This window comes from Carassius gibelio, chromosome B22 (assembly GCF_023724105.1).
Source record: "Carassius gibelio isolate Cgi1373 ecotype wild population from Czech Republic chromosome B22, carGib1.2-hapl.c, whole genome shotgun sequence".
NCBI lineage: Eukaryota > Metazoa > Chordata > Actinopteri > Cypriniformes > Cyprinidae > Carassius > Carassius gibelio.
Genome location: NC_068417.1, coordinates 6,701,909 through 6,724,668, shown reverse-complemented (window position 1 = coordinate 6,724,668; position 22,760 = coordinate 6,701,909). Strand labels below are relative to the sequence as shown.

At 34.7% G+C, this 22,760-nt stretch overlaps 2 protein-coding genes and 1 long non-coding RNA gene across 3 annotated transcripts in view; all 3 read right to left on the bottom strand.

The window, feature by feature from the left end:
• The window catches only part of LOC127987694 (uncharacterized), a 2,462,016-nt gene that overhangs the window by 197,678 nt on the left and 2,241,578 nt on the right, over positions 1-22,760 (bottom strand). The window contains exons 143-145 of the mRNA XM_052590053.1: positions 20,991-21,161; positions 19,148-19,324; positions 17,092-17,268 (exon numbers count right to left, since the gene is read on the bottom strand). Coding sequence (XP_052446013.1) covers positions 17,092-17,268; positions 19,148-19,324; positions 20,991-21,161 — 525 coding nt within the window. The remainder of the gene's footprint in view (positions 1-17,091; positions 17,269-19,147; positions 19,325-20,990; positions 21,162-22,760) is intronic.
• On the bottom strand, positions 1,911-3,912 carry LOC127987748 (gastrula zinc finger protein XlCGF49.1-like). The gene has a single exon (XM_052590148.1). It carries the CDS (start codon positions 3,511-3,513, stop codon positions 2,815-2,817), a length of 699 nt encoding a protein of 232 aa, XP_052446108.1. The 5' UTR covers positions 3,514-3,912; the 3' UTR covers positions 1,911-2,814.
• LOC127987820 (uncharacterized) lies at positions 5,662-10,489 on the bottom strand. The gene is made up of 4 exons (XR_008161439.1): positions 10,422-10,489; positions 9,915-10,095; positions 7,663-7,761; positions 5,662-5,872 (listed from the first exon to the last, which is right to left on the bottom strand). It is a non-coding gene; the product is annotated as an uncharacterized LOC127987820 (long non-coding RNA).

The window sequence follows — 22,760 nt, the reverse complement described above, 5'->3', positions numbered from 1 at the left end:
AATAATGGGGGGTGCTGGCTGACAGGTTAAATAAGTAAATGTGGTATTTAATCTGATTAATAAATACATTTGTATTTTTACAACTTTTATTTGAGCATTACATTTGTAAATTTTTTTAATGAGTAACATGAGTAATAAGGCATCTTAAAATGAACAGTGTAATATTGTACATTAGAATACATTTACACTTGTTAAGAACTTATCTGACTATTTATTATTTATAATGTGAAAAGAAACTGATTCAGACATATTTCTCCATTAACATGTAACTTTGTCTATCTGGAAGCATTTAGAACATTATTTAACCTAAAATAGCATGCCATATGAATAGATAAAGTACATGCACGCTCTGCCAGTGGACACTGAAGGAAACTGAAAGACTGATGGATTTACAGTTTAACCTACATTTAACTTGTACGCAGCCCAGTAACGTTACTTGCATAAACATAATTGTCTTAAGAAAAACTTGGCCATGTTTAGCATGAGAATCCATCTCTTTAACACTGTGAACAACTCTGAAAACACGAAACACCATTGTACCCCCCTTTTAAAGTAGGATATCATTACATTAATTTCTTGCCGCTTAAGTGTAGGCCTACAGTTTAAACAGCGGGAGATTCTTCTTTATATCCATAAAAACAATTTGCTTATCATCTTGTTTCCTTCAGTCAGGCAAATCAAATCCCTCCGAAATCATATTTACACTCATAAATATATTTAAATGTCCATTCAATAAAGAGATTGATAAACGAGAGAGTCACTTAGCCAGTAAAACTAAAGTTTTTTTTTTATTCTGCAATCGCACAGTTCTCTACAGAAGACAGTAAAGGAAAATTAAACCAACCCTGTAGTTTTTTAAGAGTCGAAACTAGTAGCCTACTTAATATATTTTAGTTCAATATCTGAATTTATTGAAAGGATATTTTGTCAACCTTGACTGTTTTTGCTCGATTTGGCTAAATAGTTGCAAACAAAGATCACGGCAGGACAGTCGTGCTTCTCTCAGCAGCATTGTTTTGCTACTGAATTTGGGTCAATAATTCAGTGTTCAATTCATAAAGACAGGCACTTGCTACATTCTTGAATTAGCCCTATGAACAAATTGTTTAAAGGCATGCTTCAATGACTCAGTAATCAATACACTTGCTGACAACTATTTGTAAGTATATACAATTGTATTATTTTATAAAAATACCAAGCTCACAACATTATTGTTGTAAATGCATTTGTGCTATATTTTAGCTAATCTGAACTGTCTGTAAATGCATCCGAATGCAACTTTAGTCCAGGCTTGTAAATTCAGACAACTATTATCTATAGTGTCTGGTGTCCAAAAAAGTTAATGTCAAACCCTGGCTACATCTAGTGAACTAACGTTGCATATATTATAAACAAAAATAAAGACTGTCTAACAAATGTGACCCTGGAGCACAAAACCATGAAGATATTTTGTAAATTTCCTAACATAATATATAAAAATTTTTGATAAGTAATATGCATCGCTTAGAATTCATTTGGAGAACTTTAAGACAATTTTCTCAGTATTTTGACTTTTTTGCACCCTCAGATTCCAGATTTTTAAATAGTTGTATCTCGGGCATACAAACCATACATCAATGGAAAGATGATTTATTCAGCTTTCAGATGATGTATAAATCTCAATTTCAACAAATTGGCAAATCAGTGGCCTACCAAACAATCATAAAAGAAAGAATTATATCTTACCGTTGTTGTCGAATAAGTCTCGTCCCTTTGCAATAAATCTTCTATTCAGGTCCCAGCTGCCAAAGATCACATAATAGGCTATTTTCTAGTTCATTAGTGAAACTATGATTGAAATCTATAAATAAATGAAAACAAGGACCATATATTTTGTATGTTTTTTTGTTTTTAATTGTTTGTTGGTTCCAACTTCCATATACTAATATTAGCATTCATAATAATTATGTTTGTGGGTGAAACTGACCCTAGTTTTAATACAGTTCATCAAAAGTTAGGCTATGAAACAGTAAATACTGCAACTAGCAGACAGAACATAATAAAACAAAATGATGACTTTACCAATCCACAATACAAAAATGTAATCATGTAATATAATCAGTGAAGCTGGCAGTGCCCTCTTTTGGTGATAATAATCACTAGACGATTGCTTCCATAACCAGCCAGCTACATTAGTTCAGCTTTTTACAGTTTATCTGCTGGATGTTGTGAAAAAAAGTTTAGATAAAAAAAACACAAAATTCAATTAATATGGCTTTTGAATGTAACCAAAATTACAGAATTCAAATCAGCAGACAACAAAACATAAGTAAAAGTGGAAACAAACCATACAGATTTGTATGGACTTACAAGAAAACCAAATTATCTCCTGACAATAAAACTGAAGAAACGGCCAACAGCAAAGTTACAGCAACATACTTTACATCTGTATTTTCTAACTACATAAGTGGAAGAATAAAAACAAGTTAAAAATAATATATTCTGAACAACAGTTTGGACTTAAAAATCTTCTTTCATAAAAGCCTAAACTTAAAAAAAATGATAAATAAGCATTATAAGAGAACTGAACATAAGATTCAACCTGTAATAAAGTGTAATGTTTTACAACAGTGAAACTATCAGATCTGGTCCATCTTTGAGTTGATCTGGATCTCACAGATGAAACTGCTGATCTTGAACTTTATCTACGGTGAAAACTTTAGATGTTGTTTCCTTGTCCTGTTGCTGGTTAGGACAGATATTATTACTCAATGCATTAGAGTGCCACATTTGGCGAAGTTGAAAACTAAGATTTAAAGGTGCTGGATCTATGATCTACTTACTGTGTTTGTTTTCCGTATGCAAACAAAAAGTTGATGAATGACGGAAACTCTTCCCGCATGCAGTGCAGTGATACGGTTTCTCTCCGGTGTGGATCCTCTCATGTCTTCTCAGATGTACTGACTGATTGAATCTCTTCTCACAGTATGAACACATGTAAGGTTTCTCTCCAGTGTGGATCCTCTTGTGGAGCTTCAGTTGTGCAACCGTAGTAAACGTCTTCTCACACTCAAAGCACATGTAATCTTTCACACCAGTGTGTCTCTTCTGATGAACTCTTAAATTATTCAGTTGTGAAAAACTTTTTCCACAGAAAGAACATGAATGTGGTTTCTCCTTTGTATGAACTTTCATGTGCTGCTTGAGGCCTGAAGCCCATGAAAATGTTTTTCCACACTGATCACATTCATACAGTTTCTCTCCAGTGTGGAGGATCATGTGTTGCTGAAGGGTTACTTTGTGTGTGAAACTCTTCCCACACTGATCACATGTGAACGGTTTCTCTCCAGTGTGGATCTTCATGTGAACATTGAGGTTGTGTTTGTATGTCAAACTCTTTCCACACTGAGTGCAGGTGAAACCTTTCTTATTTCTTCTTTTCCGTAAATAAACTCTTTTGGTCTGTGAGCAAGTTTTTTCTCTCGTTGTACCATGATGATGCTTCTGCTCGTCACTCTCCTCATTCTCCTCCATCAGGTCTGAAATAAAAGTAAAAAACTGCAATACAGATACTTTGAGAGGCTACTAGGGCTGTGCAAAAAATCGAATGCGATTTTCATGCACATCTCATCAGTAAAGACACTCCTGTAATTAGAAGTATATCCCCAGCACGTGGTTCAGATCAGGGTTGCCAGGTTTTCACAAAAAATCCTGCCAAGTTGCTTCTCAAAACTAGTCCAAAACTAGCCCAATCGCGCTTCCAGAAGATTCCCCGATTAAAAAATTGCTTCCCGGGGTTAAAATATACGTTTTTTTAGCAGGGTTGCTTGGTAAAATTCACATTTTAGGGGCTAAATATCACATTATTTGTATTGGGGTCGCTTTGACCCGCGGATAAGATAAACCACCACAGACTTGGCAACACCGGTTGGCATTTACTACACCGAGCCGTAATTCACTGACAGTCTACACAAAATTGATGTTAAAATCGCAGGCGATACTTCGCATACGATTTTGTGTTAGTTGTCGGTAGACTACGGCTCTGTGTAGTAACTGCCGCTCCACCTGAACCAGTGTTGCCAAGTCATATGTGGCTGTCTCGTACGTGAAGCCTGTGCTCCCCCTTTGTTTCACTTTAGTTTGCTGAAAGTTAATGAGGGGGACACTCAGCTCATAAAAGAGCTGAAGACAAAAATTATGACCTCGATGAGAAATAAGCTGTCCGCATAGATGAAGACCAGGGCCAATCACAGGCAAGGCCTTCTGAGGGAGCAGCAGACCAAGCTGCAGAAGAGGATCTGTCAGTGGACCACCTGTGCCATTGGGTGTTAAGAAGCAGCTTTTTCAAAAAACAGTGCTGAGAAGATGATGCTTTGCTTCTCACTGAAAAGCAAAAAGTGGAGAGTGAGCTGTAAATGAACCTGATGTGCTCTCATGCAGACAGTGAGTCTAACCCTCTGGACTGGTGGAGGCTACATGAACACAACTTCTCCAGATTGTCTCTGCTGGCGAAAAAGTACTTGTGCATCCCAGCCACAATAGTTCAATTTCAAGTATGATTAATGATTAGAGTAAGAATAACTTGAATAGTTACTGTTTCATATTTCTGAAGGTTTTATATTTCAAACAATGTTAATGTACTGTATCAGGTTTGTTTTTTATATTAGAGCTGTATCTCAGTCTACATCAGTTTTATTTATGTTTACAAAACACTGCACATATTTTAAAACACTTTATTCACCAGAAGGTGAACAGCTAGTGAACTTCCTAACACTAAACTTGTGCTAAATTCTCAGGTTTCTCTATGTTTATATTTAACACTTTCCACTATTTTATTACACTTTATTAGGCATTTCTTACATTCTCTTTCATTTTGCACCTTAAATGTTACTTTAGACTTATGTTTACATTTTTATTATTTGAGTTTTCCATGGTTGTAGACATTTCTGTTTTAATAACTGAGGGCATTGTGATCAGAGGAAGGTTAAGTTTAAAATAAAATGTTTAAATGCAATATATTTTTCTCCTGGTCCTTATTTTAAATAGGTCATAAAAATATCAATAATTATCGATATCGACTGAAATGAAACACTCATATGATGAAACAGTTTTCAGCCATATCGCCCAGCCCTACACTCAATTACAGACACACAAGTGTCACGTCAGACCATTCGAATCATCAGCAAGACGACCTGCGAGGATGACAATGTCTCAGCTCATCGAGATCACATCATCAGGGAACAGCTGCTGGAGGCTGGGGTGCTTCAAACTGAGTGTCCTGCACTTTCTCCAGCCCTGAATCCCATAGAAAACCAATGAGATCAGTGGAGACGTGGTGTAGAGGGACGTAACCCTGCACCCCAGAACCTCAATGAGCTGAGGGCAGCCCATCAAGAAGAGTGCAATGCCATGTTTCAGCAGACAGTAAGTCAACTTGTGAACAGCATGAGACATCGTGGTCAAGCTGTAATTGATGCTCAAGGACACATGACAAGAGAAATTGACTTCTCTGTTCTGGTATTCCCACCACTGTTGATAGCTTCAGTTTTAATTGAGATAAAGAAATCACCATTGCATGCTTCTACTTAAATACACCATACTTTCATGATATAATATCACTGTAGGGTGAACTTTTTACATCTTCCATAAATTTCACCAAAAGTTTGAATATCCCTATTTTTTTGTGAGAAGTGCGTATTTTTTTCTCTCCAATCTACAGAAAGTAAACAATTGAACTGCTTTATAACCTAATGGTTCTTCAGCCTCATTGATAAAGAAGATGAAGAGTGAACAGTGTGTTTGGTTCTGCAGGGTTCTAGATCTCTCATGTTCTCTTTGTCCTTTAATACACTCTGTCTCTTCTTCATGATGCTCTGATCCTCGTACTTGTTAGCTGAAAAAAAGCAATAAACCCTTTATCCATTATTATCAATCTTTACTCTCATTAATATTCAGGCAGAGGATTATAGAAAAAAACACACAATTAAAAGATACCAAATATAAACAATGTAAGAATTACAAAAGTTAAAGAATAAACACATGTTGTTTGCTTAAGTCTGTTGACAGCAATAAAATGATCTTAATGTGTCAATGAACAGTCAATGAACAAATCTGAAGTCATCAGTGTAATGAATGAGGTGAAAACAGGATCTATTGACACGAAACAGGCCTTGTTTACACTCCAGGTCTTGATGCCCAGCTCTGATTTGTTGCCTATATCCGATGTTTTCACACATAATCTGCTCTGTCTGAAGTGAACGCTTGGGGAACTGTTGGGGGAAAACATCAGATGTGTAACATTATATTAGATCCATTACAGTACAGTAGGGTTCTGCGATTAATCGAAAATTTGAAATCGATATAAAATCGCGATTTGAGTGTGCGCGATTTCTAAATCCCTTTATAGCACGATTTTCCGCAGCCCTGACTCCCCGCAGTATGTTATCTGAACCAATCAGGATGCAGCGCACCTAAGTGGAGCGCGCGAACAGAGCAGACTGGGCATATGCCTAACTCCAGGTTCACACACTCTGTCTGTGATGCGTAGCCTTTTTTTTCGAGCCCATGTTAACAGATCAGAGCGTTCACACTGCACGAGATAAAAGATGAGAACAGACAAGGTTATAAATAGAAAAGTGTGAAAAGATTTAATATCTTGCGCATGAGCGCAGAGAGAGTTGTGAGTGCACAGGACGCAGGTTGAGCGAGAGGAGACAAGACACGTTTCAATGAAGTGTGTATCTGAGCCTTATACAGTTTGTGATCTGAGCAGGCGCATCTGGTTTTGTTAACAGAGCAAAGGAAATCTGTGTTCGAGTGGATAGATTTGCACTCGTGCATTATTTTATTGTGCTTACGCGTTACAATAATGAGCTCTCGTTGCTGCTTCTGAACCGCGTACACGTAACTTACTGTATACGCACTGCAGACGGAGTATGTGTGAACCTTGGGCAATAAATATATGTAACACCTTCCACAAAATCGTGATTAAAATAGAAATCGCAAACTTTATCAAAAAATCGTGATATTTTTTATTTTTTTGTCCATATCGCACAGCTTTACAGTACAGGACGTCTGTATCATTCTCATAATGTTAATCTAAAAATAAAAGAAAAGAGGGAATCACTCGCTGCACTTCATTTAACTGCTTTTGTAGTTTTAATAATCTATTTATTTGTAATGAACACAAGTTATTTTTACATTTGATAGTTTTAAGTACATGAATGCTTTAGTTTAGATATAAAATGATAAAATAATGCTTTTTTATTTCTAGGTTACTTTATCTTTTTTTGCATATGTTCTCATTTATAATAGCAAAAAAAAAGTGTGTTGTGGAAATTAATATAGTAATTAATAATAAGACAACACGGATTGCTTAAAATGGGTTACTTGGTGATTTTTTGTTAGATTCCAACAAATCATAAATCATTTTGAAGGCCTTTTGATGGAGATTTTTTTATTTTTCTTTGTGACTGGTTTTGTCAGCTAAAGTCACATTATTCTCATGAGGAAGCACATGTGGAGGCGGTAAATCACAACAACGCATGCGCGAACAGATCAGAATTGGGGCATCAAAACTTTTGTTTATAGAAACACATCTTCAACCAACATATGATATGAATCTGAATATAGTCCAAATGTTATTTACCACATTCATAACAACCAAGTTTTTCCACATCTTACCGTTTTCCGTGAAGAAAGACAGACAACTGTCAACTGATGACGATCGATTTTAAATCTCTTTAAATGTAAGTGTTAGCAGACACACAAAGAGCACCGAACCTGATGAAAATAATTCAGATATGACTGTGTAAAAATATTGCTCAAACAAACGATGTAAAGTGTATTTTACAATTACGTCAAATAGCGAATGATTCACCTCATAAAACTCCGCGGTGAAGCGCGCTGGAGCGATTACGTCATCACCGCGAGGCGGCGTCACACTGGACAGCTGTCCCAAAGAGAAGTGCTCTTTATTATTTTTTTTATTAATTAATGCTTAAACAGACAATACGAAAGGAACATAGTCAAGGGATCACATACAAATCCAAAATATAATGAACAAAAATGATGAACACATACACATTAATAATAAATTACACTGTAAAAATAATAGTAATAATAATAATAATAAATTAAAAACCTTTTTGGAGGACATTACCGATAAATTAAAATGAGATAATAAATAAATAAATAAACAATCATATACAAAGACAGCATCTAAACTTCTTTAAATACCTCTGTATAATATTTGAGATATCGTATGGATTTTTTAATTCTTTATAAGATGAAGAGATTTTTTCGAAAACAACTTCAAATGCACCCTCGGTTTCCCAGGATAGTTAAGTGTACGTCTGATGGACACTTCACACCCCTCCATATCCCAGAATCACGTTAAGGTTTTTTTTTTTTTTTTACACACAACAACCACTATATAAATAAACCAATAGGCAATAGTCTTTCCCTTTGCTGTTCTTGTAGTGCAAAAATTAGTGTATTAACCATTTTTCTCAAGAAGAGAAAGCAGTGAAAAAAATGGGTAAATTGAAATTGTTTATGTTTTTCTAAAATGTCACACTGTCAATGAAGCAACCTAATTTCTGTAGTTTATTTTTGTGATGCAAGTTAAAAATTAAACGAATAAGTTGTATGTGTTATTCATTCTTGTAATGTCATTTATTTGTAAATGAGCCCGAGTACTTTCTGAACATTTTGTAATTTTGTTATGCACGTCCACATGTGTAAATGAGAGAAAAGTAATTATGAAAGTCCTTGTCCATGTGTTCTGGGATCTTCAGGAGGTGAATCTCTTGGTGAATGTTCAGCAGCTCCTCAGTCTCTCGGAGGACAGAGCGGTGACAGAGGAACGAGGCACATGTCAAACTCTCTGGAGACCATCTGTGTCATGTACCACTGACAGACAGAAGAGAAACACCAGGCTCTGGATTGTGGCACTTCTCTGAAGATCAGCTCTGTCACAAAACCATTAACCACCTGTCCAGCGCTGTGTAAATAAAAGAGAGGTAAATATGTTCATTCTTCATTTTTTTAATGCAGCTTACAAAACATTTATTTTATTTTTTTTTGTCCTGTAAAAATTGTTTTTACACATTACAACAAACAGTTCAATATATTACTGAAAGAAAGCATTTCTTGTCAGAATATGAACAAATATTTGCTGACTGTATCAAAGGCTGCATGTGAAGGACTTGGACTGGTCGAACAGAGACAGTTCAGCTGTGAACACTGCCACTGAACACTGAAGTGTACTTTACTCTATTTCTATTATTCAGTTTTATTTTTGCTAACCTGTTTACGTGTGATCACCATAGTCAAGACAATACACTTTATAAAATCACACCTTTGTAAGATATCATGTGAACTGCTATGTGTGTGTGTGTATTTTTTTGTTTTTCGTATGAAATGGTTGTCAATATTTGTATAAATTTACAGACAGTTATCGCTCACCCTCTCTTCACAAGGAAGCAGCATGTATAAAGAAATTACTCAGGACAAAGCAAAAACCAAATGCCTCCTCCTGATGGTGATTATTTTATCTGGGACTTGGACTGTTGTACCTGAAAATTAATTATCATAATTTCATGAACATTTGCAGACGTTTGTGTATAGTTAAGTGTTTGTATATAATTACATATTTATTTCCATTATTGTTTTATTATCTCTATATCCATATTTATTTATTTATTTGTAAATGTATTTATTTTAGCTAGGTGTGTGTAGTGTTTTTATGTAATTACATATTTACTCATGTATAATTACATATTTACTCAACTCATAGTCTGTATTTATCTGTATAGGCTACAGTATGTATCAGGGTCTGTAGTTTATATCTGTTATTAAATGTTATATAGCAATGAATTTGTCTTGTGGTCTTAAACCACTTTATTTTTATAGGTTGTTATAAAAGCAGTCACGTGTTTTACTGAAGCTGGTGGAGCGGGACATGCTGGTGTCTTGAGGACGGTGAACAGACGATATATTGTTGTGTTCAAGGAAGGAGGTGAGCCAGTCCTTTCCCATCATCCTCCTGGCATCCCATCCATCTGGATATTTGCAGCCACATCTGCTGGCCACTTCATATGCAAATGTGCACATCTAAACATAACAAACTGGTTAAATGGAGATATTTTATGACATGATTAAAATAAAATAAGACTACACTGATCCTGAACTGGGGATTTTTACGTTGCAGCAGCTTCAGAAAGAGTGAAAAATGAAACAATTTAAAAACGTTAATACATTTTTTTTAATCAGGAGAGAAATGAAAAATATATCTAAAGAATACACAAATCTCACATTTTAATAAGCATTTAAAATAGTTTGAGTAAGAGCAGTGTGAGTGAGCTGCGTGTTGAGTGTTTTTGCTTTACTACACTGATCTTCTTAAGAGACAGAGCAAAATAAATATCAGCTGCACTCACAATATAAGCCTGCAGTTTCCTCTCTTGGTCCACGGAGAAGACTTGAGACTGTGATCTGAATCCTGGTGGTATCTCCAGGATTACCTTCAGTATCTGAGCAAACTGACACGACAGCTGCCCTGAGGCTGATGTTCCTGACAGAAACACCTCTCATAAACATCTGGCTGAATCAGACCCCCGTCTGTCTTTCTGACCTTAACTCCTGTCATATTCTGTTGGTATAATATGACATAAACATATTAATAAATTCTGCAACACTCAGAAAGTCACCACATTAGCACAAAGGAATTCAGGGGCAAACTTTAGGATGTGTTACAGCACTGAATAACATTTAACATTTAGACCATCTTTACTGTAACACATGAAACTAAAAACACAATTTGCAATTAGAAAATGAGTACAGCTTCAGTTATTTACTTACTATCCTTGAAAACTGATTTCCGGACCTAACTGTGGGAAGTGATGATGAAATCAGGTGATATTTGGCTTGCGTGTTGAACTGCTGTCATAGCTTGGAAAGCAAATGTAACCAGGTCTCTGAGAAAATCACTTTGTTACTTTCGTCCCAGTATCTTGAATAGCTGGTTACAGAGAGATGCATCTATTTTTGGGAGAATTCTTCTAAGGTTGAATATCTATCTAGACTGATTTATCCATGTCTTTTTTTTTTTTTTAGCTCTCTCTTCAGTTATTATAAAAATAAGCTATCAAAAAAATGAATTTATTTGGAGGCACAAAATTTATTCTATTAGAAAATCTGATATTATCAAAGGATATGAAGATGCTGGTCTGAAAGTAGTTGAATTTGAGAGTATGAACACTTTGTTAAAACTTCAAATATTTTGAGGTAGTGCTGAGATCTTTTGGTATGCAGTGTTTAGCTTTTTGGGATCCACTTCCTTCTCAAATATGATTTTGATTAACCCAAACTTCCAGAGTTTTACACCCAAGATACTCCTATATAATAATATAATTAACGCCTATAAAACCGAATAATAGAATTAACGCCTATATAACATAACAATAGAATTAGCGCCTATATAACATAACAATAGAATTAATGCCTATATAACATAATAACAAATTTAACGCCTACATAACATAACAATATAATTAATGCCTATATAACATAACAATAGAATAAACGCCTATATAACATAATAATAGAACACACGCCTATATAAAATAATACTAGAATTAATGCCTATATAACATAATACTAGAATTAACGCCTATATAACTTAATAATAGAATTAACGCCTATATAACATAATAATAGAATTAACGCCTATATAACATAATAATAGAACACACGCCTATATAAAATAATACTAGAATTAATGCCTATATAACATAATAATAGAACACACGCCTATATAAAATAATACTAGAATAAACGCCTATATAACATAATAATAGAACACACGCCTATATAAAATAATACTAGAATTAATGCCTATATAACATAATACTAGAATTAACGCCTATATAACTTAATAATAGAATTAACGCCTATATAACATAATAATAGAATTAACGCCTATATAACATCATAATAGAATTAACGCCTATATTACATAATAATAGAATTAACGCCTATATAACATCATAATAGAATTAACGCCTATATAACATAATAACAGATTTAACGCCTACATAACATAACAATAGAATTAATGCCTATATAACATAACAATAGAATTAACGCCTATATAACATATTTAGATAATAACAAATATATTCTACACAGAAACAAATCCCTGTTTTATGAGGACTGGATAAATAGAAATATTTGGTCAATGTTGGATTTAATGGATGTTAAATTACAATTAATTTATTTAAAACACTGATTTGTCTGTCATCCAAAGTAATTCTTTACTGTTATTAATGCGATAACCTCATGTGTAAAAATGTTTCCTATCAAACATTACCGCAGTCCTTCTCTTATTATATGTTATTATTATACGTTGGTGTTATTAGGAAAACAAACTCCGCACTAACAAATATAGAAGACAATATATCATCCAGTCGTGCTACCCTTGTCAAGTATTGGCAAAAATTAAAGATTTGGCGATTTACTCAAACAACCGAACACCACTGATTGAATATTCAGTAGAGTCAAGTGATCGTACACCAGGGAAGAACAAGTACGAGTGATGAAACGAACAATGAAAACTAAAACAAATAACATGGATAAACTGTGACGGCAAGCCGGCAAATATCCTGCCGCTATCTTGTACATTTTAAGAGCAAACTTACAGTACTACCTTTGTTCATGAAGTCTGTTGAGCTCAGTTTAATCAGAAACACTCAGTTTCTGGTCATAGATTAAAGTTAAGTACCGTGAACACAAATTTACAGAAAAGGAAGGAACACTTTTGATCGGTGAATTCACTTTTTGATTATTAGCATTCATATTACTAGATTATTTACGGTTTATTAGTACTTATAAAGCACATATTAATGACTTATTCTACATGGCCATATTCTACATCCCTTAATCCTTATCTATACCCAAACATAACTACTACAAACAGCTACCTTACTACCAGAAAGCAGCAAATTGAGGGAATATTAGTCATAAAGCACAACTTTCTTACGGATATATGCTTCTCCACTGGACATGATCGGTGAGAAGTGCTTAGCCTTGATATTTTTACATCTGTAAACTCAAAGTCTCCACCTAACACTAATAAAAATGATACAGCACAAGAACTGAAATACACTGAGTGTAGGAGATGATTTTAGTGAAAGAGGAAGGTCAATCCAAAGCCTTGGAGCTGCAACAGAAAAGACCCGATCACCTTCGCATTTTAAGTTGGATCGAGGAACTAGAAAGTGCAACTGATTCTTTGAATACAGAGAATGATTCAATCAGAAACATACTCTTTGAAAACATATAGCAGTGCATTGTAATAAATTCTGTATTGTACAGTTAGCCAGTGTGAGATGCTAAGCACAGAAGTAATGTGCTCTTTCTTCTTAGTGTCTGTTAAAAGTTGAACAAGCTGCAGACGAGAGAGAGAGAGAGAGAGAGAGAGAGAGAGAGAGAGAAAGAGAGCTTATGTAGCTTCAATAATACTTAAAACAGACCAGAAAACCTTTCAAAAAAAGTAGTTGTTTTTAACTGTATGTAGCATTTTATTTACATGAAAATATAAAAGTGTTAAAAAGACTAAATGTGTTTGAGTATTTAGAGGAGAGTGAAAGACACAAATGCTGTTAACTTGTGAAAATGTTTAGTTGATTTGATGAAGGAGAGACTCCATCCACAGAACAAAGACTATATACTGGATATATGTACATTAACAACAGACACACAACTAAATATAAAGTAAAATAGAATAATAACAATGTGCAGAAAACATTAGATGAGAAAGTTGACCAATTGTAGATTTGCTTTATATCTTTTGACACATTTAAGTGCTGCACTTGATGATCACATTTAAACATCTGAATCATTATGAATGAGTTTAATAGAAATATTATTAAACTGAAGAGCCAGACAGACTCATCTGAGCTTCTTCCTCCTCTGTTCCAGCTTTACATTAAACACAATGATCATCTGCTTGAATACTAAAGCAACATTAATCATTCAATATCATGTTTCTAACACACATGCTGCATTATTTGATTGTAAAGTCTGAGTCTCTTCACCTGTATGGATCACATTTACACATTTATCACACATTTATTTCTCCTCATAGACACAGTAGTGAAGCTCTTCTGTGGATCTTCAGCTGATGTTTACTGCTCCTCTCAAGACCACTTCACTTTATGATACACAGCATTTATCAGCTTCTGGGGATTGAACTCAATGAGGTATTTCTTGTGATTGATGGGACTTTCGGTGATGGATCTCTACCAGAGACTTTTGGTGATAGAACCGAAGAGAAGATAATCAGAGTTCAGTGAAACAAATTAACAATTAGTTACTATACTTCAGTCACATTTTAATAAATGACAAGGAACAAACACAAATGTGATTTAGTCTTAAAACACAAATCTTTCAGTTAAATGTGTCACTAGTTAAAGCTGTTTGTCTCTAGTTTAAACATGTTTGTGTTGGTCTCAGTAAATAAGTGAAATGATTGCACAGCTCGCTGGAATACTGGATTCTGATTGGTCAGTGGTGACATTCGGAGGTGTGTTATTCATTAGGTGTGTGTCATTAGCAGCAGAATAACACACAGTCATACGGTATTTGAGTCGGGTGTTTCTTTGACTTCTCTCGTATCACAGCACCGTGCTCTCACTCGTTTCATTCAGACACAACTGCTATTAGCTTGTGCCTCAGTTACTGACTGGATTTACCCTCAAACCAAACCGCAGGAGATTCCTGTTAATAGTAGACTTGAGGAGACATTGTTCAAAGTGTGTCTTGTTGTTCAAGTTGTTGCTAACTGAGCAGAAGTGTTTAGCTGAATCTAAATTGTGTCTAATTCTTCACTTGTGTGTCAAGAAAGCATATAATAAGTGTGATAATGCAGATGCAGCCGGATGTTATCACAGAATAAGTCTCTTCAGGAGGACACAAGTCCTGATCACCCTGTCGGGTTTATTCTGTGATAACAAGCGGCTGGAGGGACATTATCTCTTACAGAAAGTAAGTGTAAAGTAATGTGACGTGTTGCTTGTCAAAGTAAAAACACACAAGCGACAGAGACATTGATCATGTGATGCTAGACGACTGTGAGCTGAAGCTGATTCTGCTCTGATTTTACCAGCGTTTTCCTACAATCTGAACAAATCTATTTCAAACTCTAATGATTCACTATTACTGATCTCATTAATAAAGCAGCTGTTGCTGTAGAAAGCTGTGACAGTCTGCTTTTCTTCTCTTTCCTCCTTTGTGTTCAACATTTTTATCAACTTTACATTTCATTCTGACACAAACCCTTTGAAATAAAGCTTGATGATCATTTGATCAACTCTTTTCACAAATATTTGAAAGTATATATTTGTTCAGATATCAGAGGTAAATGAATCTCTTTAATATCACAAAGTGAAGTTTACTCACATCAGTTCACAGTTTGAGTCTCGTAGCACATCAATGATCTTCTGCTTTGCGTCTTCAATCATATTATAACTCAGATTAATCTCTTTTAGAAACTGCAGAGCTTTTGTGTTTGTCAAAGACTGAGTTAAAGAAGAAACATCTGTAATGCCACAGTCATAAAGACTAGAAAGAGACAAACAGAGGAAGAGAGATCATCTTACAAACAAATCATTAAGATGAAGAATCTTTCACAAATATAATGTGAACACATTCATCATGAGATATCGAGTATAAAGTGTTTTGTTCAACTCTTATGTGCTGTTTGTTTAATGTTTTTACTCCACATTTGATTTATGATATTTTTTATGTTTATAAAAATAAATTAAAATTGCTGGTTGTCACCTCTTCAGACATTTTGACAAATGATGTAACAACAAAATCAACATTTTTATAGTCTCCAATTGATTGTTTTTTGGGGTTTGTATGTGAGTGTAATTGTAAATGTGTGGAAGAATCACTTCATTTTGTTGTGGTCTGAATTGTGGTGGATTTATTGATTTTATTTGATAAATTAAGAAGAAAAAGTATCGATTTGATCATTTCCTCATTCATTTCAATGTGGGTCTCCAGAGATTGACTTTTTTCACACTAACACACAACCAGATATCAATCCAGTTTAATTTTCTCTTTGTAGATCTATCAAGTGTTGACAACCATACAAAGTCTCATGTCATTTAGATAAAGGGAACATTTGTTTTTATTTCAGCAAACATCATTTAAACAGCACACAAGAGTTAAACAAAGTGATTTTCATCATTTTGATTCTTGTCTGTGAATGTTACTGACCTCAATCTCTCCAGTTTACAGCGTGAATCCTTCAGTACGTCACATAAGTGATTCACTCCTGTGTTTTTTATTTGATTCCAGCTCAGGTCCAGTTCTCTCAGGTGTGATGGGTTTGATTTCAGAGCTGAAGTCAGGATGAGACACTGTTTCTCTGTAATACTGCATCCACACAGACTGAAGACAGAAAGAGAAAACACAATGAATCAGACACGTTATGTTCATGTGGGAGTAATTCATCATGTGTTAACAACATACAGTGCAATAAATAAAACCTAAAAACAATAAAAGTAAATAAATAATCATTCAGCCATAAACTTAATCTAAAACAAAATAGGATTTGAGGATATTAGATACATTTCAAGTCTGAAGAATCTTTAGTCAGACCAAAAAAATAAATAAATAAGATACAGGATCAACTATAGAACCACTTTACAATAACATTAAAACATAAAAAAAAAGAGTTTAAATGTAACAAATCAAGAAAATTCTGTTCATAAATCTAAATTTACTTCAAGACATTTTAAGATTGAAGTTTACAGTAAACAAGTACATTTTATGATCATATTTTGTTTTTTGTTTTTTTACTGCAGGTCAGGAATTAATTTTTGAAGAAAAGCTGATAATTGTTGTCTATTGCTGTGATCTCATGAGACTGACAGGTTTTCACTCCTTCACATCATCAGACGAGAGAAGAGATGTTTTTATGAGGGAAAGTGATAGTTATTTTCATTAAAGATCACAAGGGTACATTCATTTTTGGAAATAAATGATGTACCCTGATAAATCAATCTGACTGTAACTGCTGTAGAGTATAATGATACTAACTGTAGTTTCTCCAGCTTGAATTGTGTGTTCATCAGTAGATCACTGAGGTGTTTCACTCCAGAGTCTCCTAGTAGTTTATTCCCGCTCAGGTTCAGTTCTCTCAGGTGTGATGGGTTTGATTTCAGAGCTGAAGTCAGGATGAGACACTGTTTCTCTGTAATACTGCAATCACACAGACTGAAGACAGAAAGAGAAAACACAATGAATCAGACACGTTATGTTCATGTGGGAGTAATTCATTATGTGTTAACACCATACACTGCAATAATTTAAAAGAAATACAAATTAAAAACTGCCAAAACCTTATATTTCCATTACATTTCATCATTTAGCAGATGCTTTTATCCAAAGTGACTTATAAATTACGACAACTGAAGCAATCAAAATCAACAAATGAGCAATGATACACAAGTGCTATAACAAGTCTCAGTTAGCTTTTTTAAAGTTTTTTTTTATTTTATTCAATTAAATTATTATCGCATGCGCGACCAAAATAAGAAACGCGCTGTAAATGAGTTCAGAGTGTGTGTTTGTGGACCGACATGGTTGACTGCTTTTAATGCACAATTACCATTTTAGATCAACAAACTGTAGTGTATAAGATTTCTATTCAAACTGAAAGAATAAATCTAGGCTTCCTGTTAATGTTTTCAAAGCACAATGCAGAACTGTGACATTTCATTCACTGACGCTCTTCAGACTAAACCCAGAAGCACATAGACTTACGAGCAACCCGCCAAAATAAAAGCTTGCTGAGTTTAAGTTTGAAGATGAAAAATTAAAGAAATTCTAATTCAAATTAAAATAATAATAAAAATATTAGCACTTTATTTTTAAGTTTACTATAAAATAATTGTATTTGTATTTAATAGTCCCATTTTATTTTAAAATATAATAGAATTATCACACGTTATTATTTAGTTTATTATTTTATTTAAATAAACACTTAATAAATTGCAATAATATTATTACTATTATTAATGTATGTTTTGTTGTTATATTTGATGGGTCACCAGCTTCTCAGAAGAGAACCAGGCTGAAAAACTGATGTGCTCTTCTGAATGTAGGGCTGCTCAATAAATCACATGCAGGGGCGTAAATTGGGCGTAAAAGCTAGAACTGCACTTGTGAGGAAGTGTATCCACAGAGGAAAGTCGTACTACTATAAGTGCAGCAGGAGACAGCGCTTTAGTCTGTTGTAGACATTACTATCCTCACAGTGTTGCCAAGTCTGCAGTTTTCTCATGGATTTGAAACTTTATCAATGTTGCTGTGGGTTGAAACGACCCCAGTGACGTGTATTTTAGCTTCAGAACGCTATTTTTACCAAGGGACCCTCTCGAAATGTGGTTAGTTTGGACTAGTTTTGAGAAGCAATTAGGTGGATTTTGTTTTGAAAACCTGGCAACCCTTTCCGTCAAGCAGGTAACATTATTATCACTAGTGGACTCATCGAAAAATGTGTGTGTGTGTGTTTGTGTGTGTGTGATATGTACAAGAAGAAAGCAGGCCCTGAACTAAAGCACTGTGAGGTGAGGGAGAAGAGACTCAACATATGAATAAGCTTAAAACACATTTTTGTCCATTTGAGTTTGTTATTTTAATACTTACACTATTATTTAAAGTGATTGATTTCAGATGGAGCAGCATTTAATACACAGAACCGCAGTTCACTATCAAGATATTAAATAACACATTAATAATCACAGATGAATCGCCTTCAATTATGGTTAATCAGTGCAATGGATCATGGGAAATGTAGTCCGGGGGACACATAACAGTCTGTGTAGTGTGAGTCAATATAACAGGAGGAGGATCTCTGGTGGAGAGCGGACGGAAGACCGCGGACAGGATTCATGACAGATGTGAGGAGAAGGAAAGTTATTCAGATGAAAGATCAGGATTAGAAATACATTATGTGCACAGATAAATCATTTCAGCACTGCAATATTCATAAAAAATAATAACTGTCAACTTTAATTTCATGGTGACTTTATGAAAATAAACTGGAATCTGGAATCTGACTGTAACTGCTGTAGAGTATAATGATACTAACTGTAGTTTCTCCAGCTTGAATTGTGTGTTCATCAGTAGATCACTGAGGTGTTTCACTCCAGAGTCTCCTAGTAGTTTATTCCAGCTCAGGTTCAGTTCTCTCAGGTGTGATGGGTTTGATTTCAGAGCTGAAGTCAGGATGAGACACTGTTTCTCTGTAATACTGCAATCATACAGACTGAAGACAGAAAGAGAAAACACAATGAATCAGACACGTTATGTTCATGAAGTCACAGCAGAACAACCTTCATCTGTCAAATAACAGCATCTTAATCTACATTGACAGAAAGAGAGAAGATAGAAGAAAACTATTTAATAAAGTCACAATGTCTTGATAAAACAAAAAACAGAGGAAGAGTGTCTGAACACCTTTGGTTAATTTTCCACAAGTTGGTCTACAAAACAGAAAAACAAATAAGTTGTTCATTTAATCAAATAATTGACACTTCTCATGATTTATGTAAAATTTCTCCAGATTCTTGATAGAAATACAATTAAGTTTTATTAATTAATTTTCAATGCCTGCAGAAGTTTCAATGCCTGCACAGAATAAAGCCCAGTCTGGACCGGTTCTGTTCAGTTGTGTTACACATTCATTAATCTGGTGTTTGATGAGAGAGAGATGATATGAAGCATCAATAAACACTATGAATATGTTCTGATACAGCAGCACACAACTATTCTGTTGTGTCCCATTAATAAACACAATGAAAACAGTTCTGTCCCACTGGATAAAAGAGAAATGTTTGTGTATTTTTGCTATTATTAAGTGAAATGATTGGATATTGGGTTGTGTATTTGACCTGCTGTATGAGCAACAAGAAACACTCATTACAACTTTCAAATGTTTAGACCACACAACAACTAACTTTACAAGTAAAACATACAGTACAGAATATAGACAGATTAACTATACAAAAATATATGAACATATATAAAAATATACATATATATATTGCAAAAAACAAGCTATCACAGGTTGATCCAAAATGAGCGGGTGCAAGAGAAAAGGTGAAGATCAATGTTTTATCAATCAGTTGCCCGTATTTAATAAATAAGAAGCAAATATATAGCAGACAATGTAATGAGGTGCTGGAACGATCACTTGCATTGATGTGAACTGGAGGACGCCGAAACTCAGCTTGTGCCTCGCAGATTTGAGAAATATGACTACTGAAATGAAATGACTACTTTTAAATGAAAATATTCAAAACAAAATAAATAGGCTACTCTCTGATGATGTAATCCAAATGAAATGTGCATTTCTCTCTGGCGTTCATGGCGAGTCCGCATCGTTACGCAGAGAAACTCCAGCTTCATTCATAACCTCCTTAACCTAAACTCAGAGACCCAGTTGGCCAAAAAACCTGGCATACACGCATATACTTTTTTTTAATTAGTCTTCAATCCTCAGTTTGTAGTCAGTAAACATGATCACATTCAGCAGTCACAGCAGAAGTTAGAGACTAAATGTAACTGATGTCTATTCAAAAGTTGTATTAATCTTTTCTAAGAAGGTTGGAAGCTGTATTAAAGACAAACAACAGTAAACACATTAATAAAATACTGGATATTTCTAATGTGTTCACATTATTTTCTCCAACCTCTGTGCACTTAAAGGGATAGTTCACCAAAAAATGAAAATTAGCCCATGATTTACTCACCCTCAAGACATCCTAGATGTATATTAATTTCTTATTTGAGACAAATATAATCAGAGTTATATTAAAAATGTCTTGGCTCTTCCAAGCTTTATAACGTGGGGTCAGACTCAAATGAGAATTAAAATAGACGACTGTAACATTACTAGTCATGTAACATGTGAAATGATGTAAGATACTCACTTCAGTGTGTTGAGTGTACAGTGTTTATCCTGCAGTAGAGCAGAGATCTGATTCACTCCTGTGTCTCCTAGTTTATGTCCACTCAGATTCAGCTCTCTCAGGAGTAACGGGTTTTTACCCACAATTCCAGTCACATACTGACAGCCTTCATCTGCAGCAGGACCCAAACACCTGCAGAAGAGAAGATGAAGCTGGAATCAATTCAATGTGCATCACATCACAAAACATTTAAAGATTGTCAAACTGTCATGAAAAGCTCTAGTTCAAGTTTAAACAGTTGAACATTTAAATATATATTTTTTTAAGAAAGACAAAAGTCAAAAGTAAATTTAAAAGAAACTCAGGGGCAAAAGCTTATGATTCTCAAAAATCTGAAGATTGTTCTGGCTTTTAAGCAGGAGATAAGGAAAGTTAACAAAGAGATAACTAGATTGTGACAGCTAAGCATTCATAGTGATATATTTAGATTATCTTTTGATGCCGGCTCTTTCTATTATTATGTAGCAGAATTCACCAAACACTGGATTTCTGATCCACTAATAGAGAACATGATCAGATCATCTCTGGATAGTTTTATTTAACTGATAATTCTGCTCATTATGAGGGGAACTGCAGGTTCAGACGTGTGTGTGTGTGTCTGTGTGTGTGTGTGTGTGTGTGTGTGTGTGTGTGTGCTGAATCATCAGTGATCGTCTCCATCACATGTTTGTGGTCTGTAATAGATCTGCTGTAGTAGAATTAGGGCTGTAGTTATCAAATATTTTAGTAATCGAGTATTCTACCAAAAATTCCATCGATTAATCGAGTAATCGGATAAAATGTGTTTTTGCTTAATTAAAGTGCAATATTAATTATGCCAGATAAAATAAGACTCCTGGGTGTTGTGACGGTCACGGAGGGACCGCACGTTCAACATGGACGTTAATACGCACACATACGCACAAACACACACCGAGAATGTTTGGTGATACAAGAGTTTATTGTAATTATTGATCAGAGAGTGAATTAAATACCTGTAAACTATGTGTATTGTTCCCGTGTAGCGTTTGTCCCGTGATTTTTAGAGTCTTGGTAAGAAACAATGGCAGGAATTATTGGTTCTGCTTAGGGTGGGGATCTACCATGTATTAATTGAGCGTGGGGGTTTCAGGGGCAACGTGGCCGAGTTATTGCTGTTATTTCCTGTTTAATGTGAACGAATTAATCACATCAAAGTAGATTTATTAAGTAGAAAATCATGCCAATATGTTTGTTTCAGACTCTGTATATTTAAGGGAACATGTGTAAAGTGTTTTCTGTGAGATTGTCCCTCCACATGTGGTAATGGTGCTGGCCACCAGTATAAACATGAATGTCTCTGTAATGGAAGGTAGTGTGTGTTTGTTTCTGCAGTGGAGAGTATGGCCTGAGGGTTGCAGGTATTTTATTCACTCTCTGATCAATAATTACAATAAACTCTTGTATCACCAAACAGTCTCGGCGTGTGTTTGTGCGTATTAACGTCCATGTTGAACGTGCGGTCCCTCCGTGACCATCACAGGCCTCTTAAAATGTACAACTTTTTTTTTTTTAAATGCATACAATGCAATGCATACATCATGAATAAACATGTAATTATTACCTATTGTTTCTCTGTCTGTACTTGTACTGTGAACAATGACAAGAAAGTTGACAGATGAATTAAGTTCATTTAAGTGCCATTCAGTTGGGGTTTTAAATAAAGCATTTTCTGAGATGCACATTAAACATTAAACACATAAAACATTAATT

What these genes read in the sequence shown, in the direction of transcription:
- LOC127987748 (XM_052590148.1), bottom strand. Translation starts at nt 3,513, where the DNA reads ATGGAGGAGAATGAGGAGAGTGACGAGCAGAAGCATCATCATGGTACA.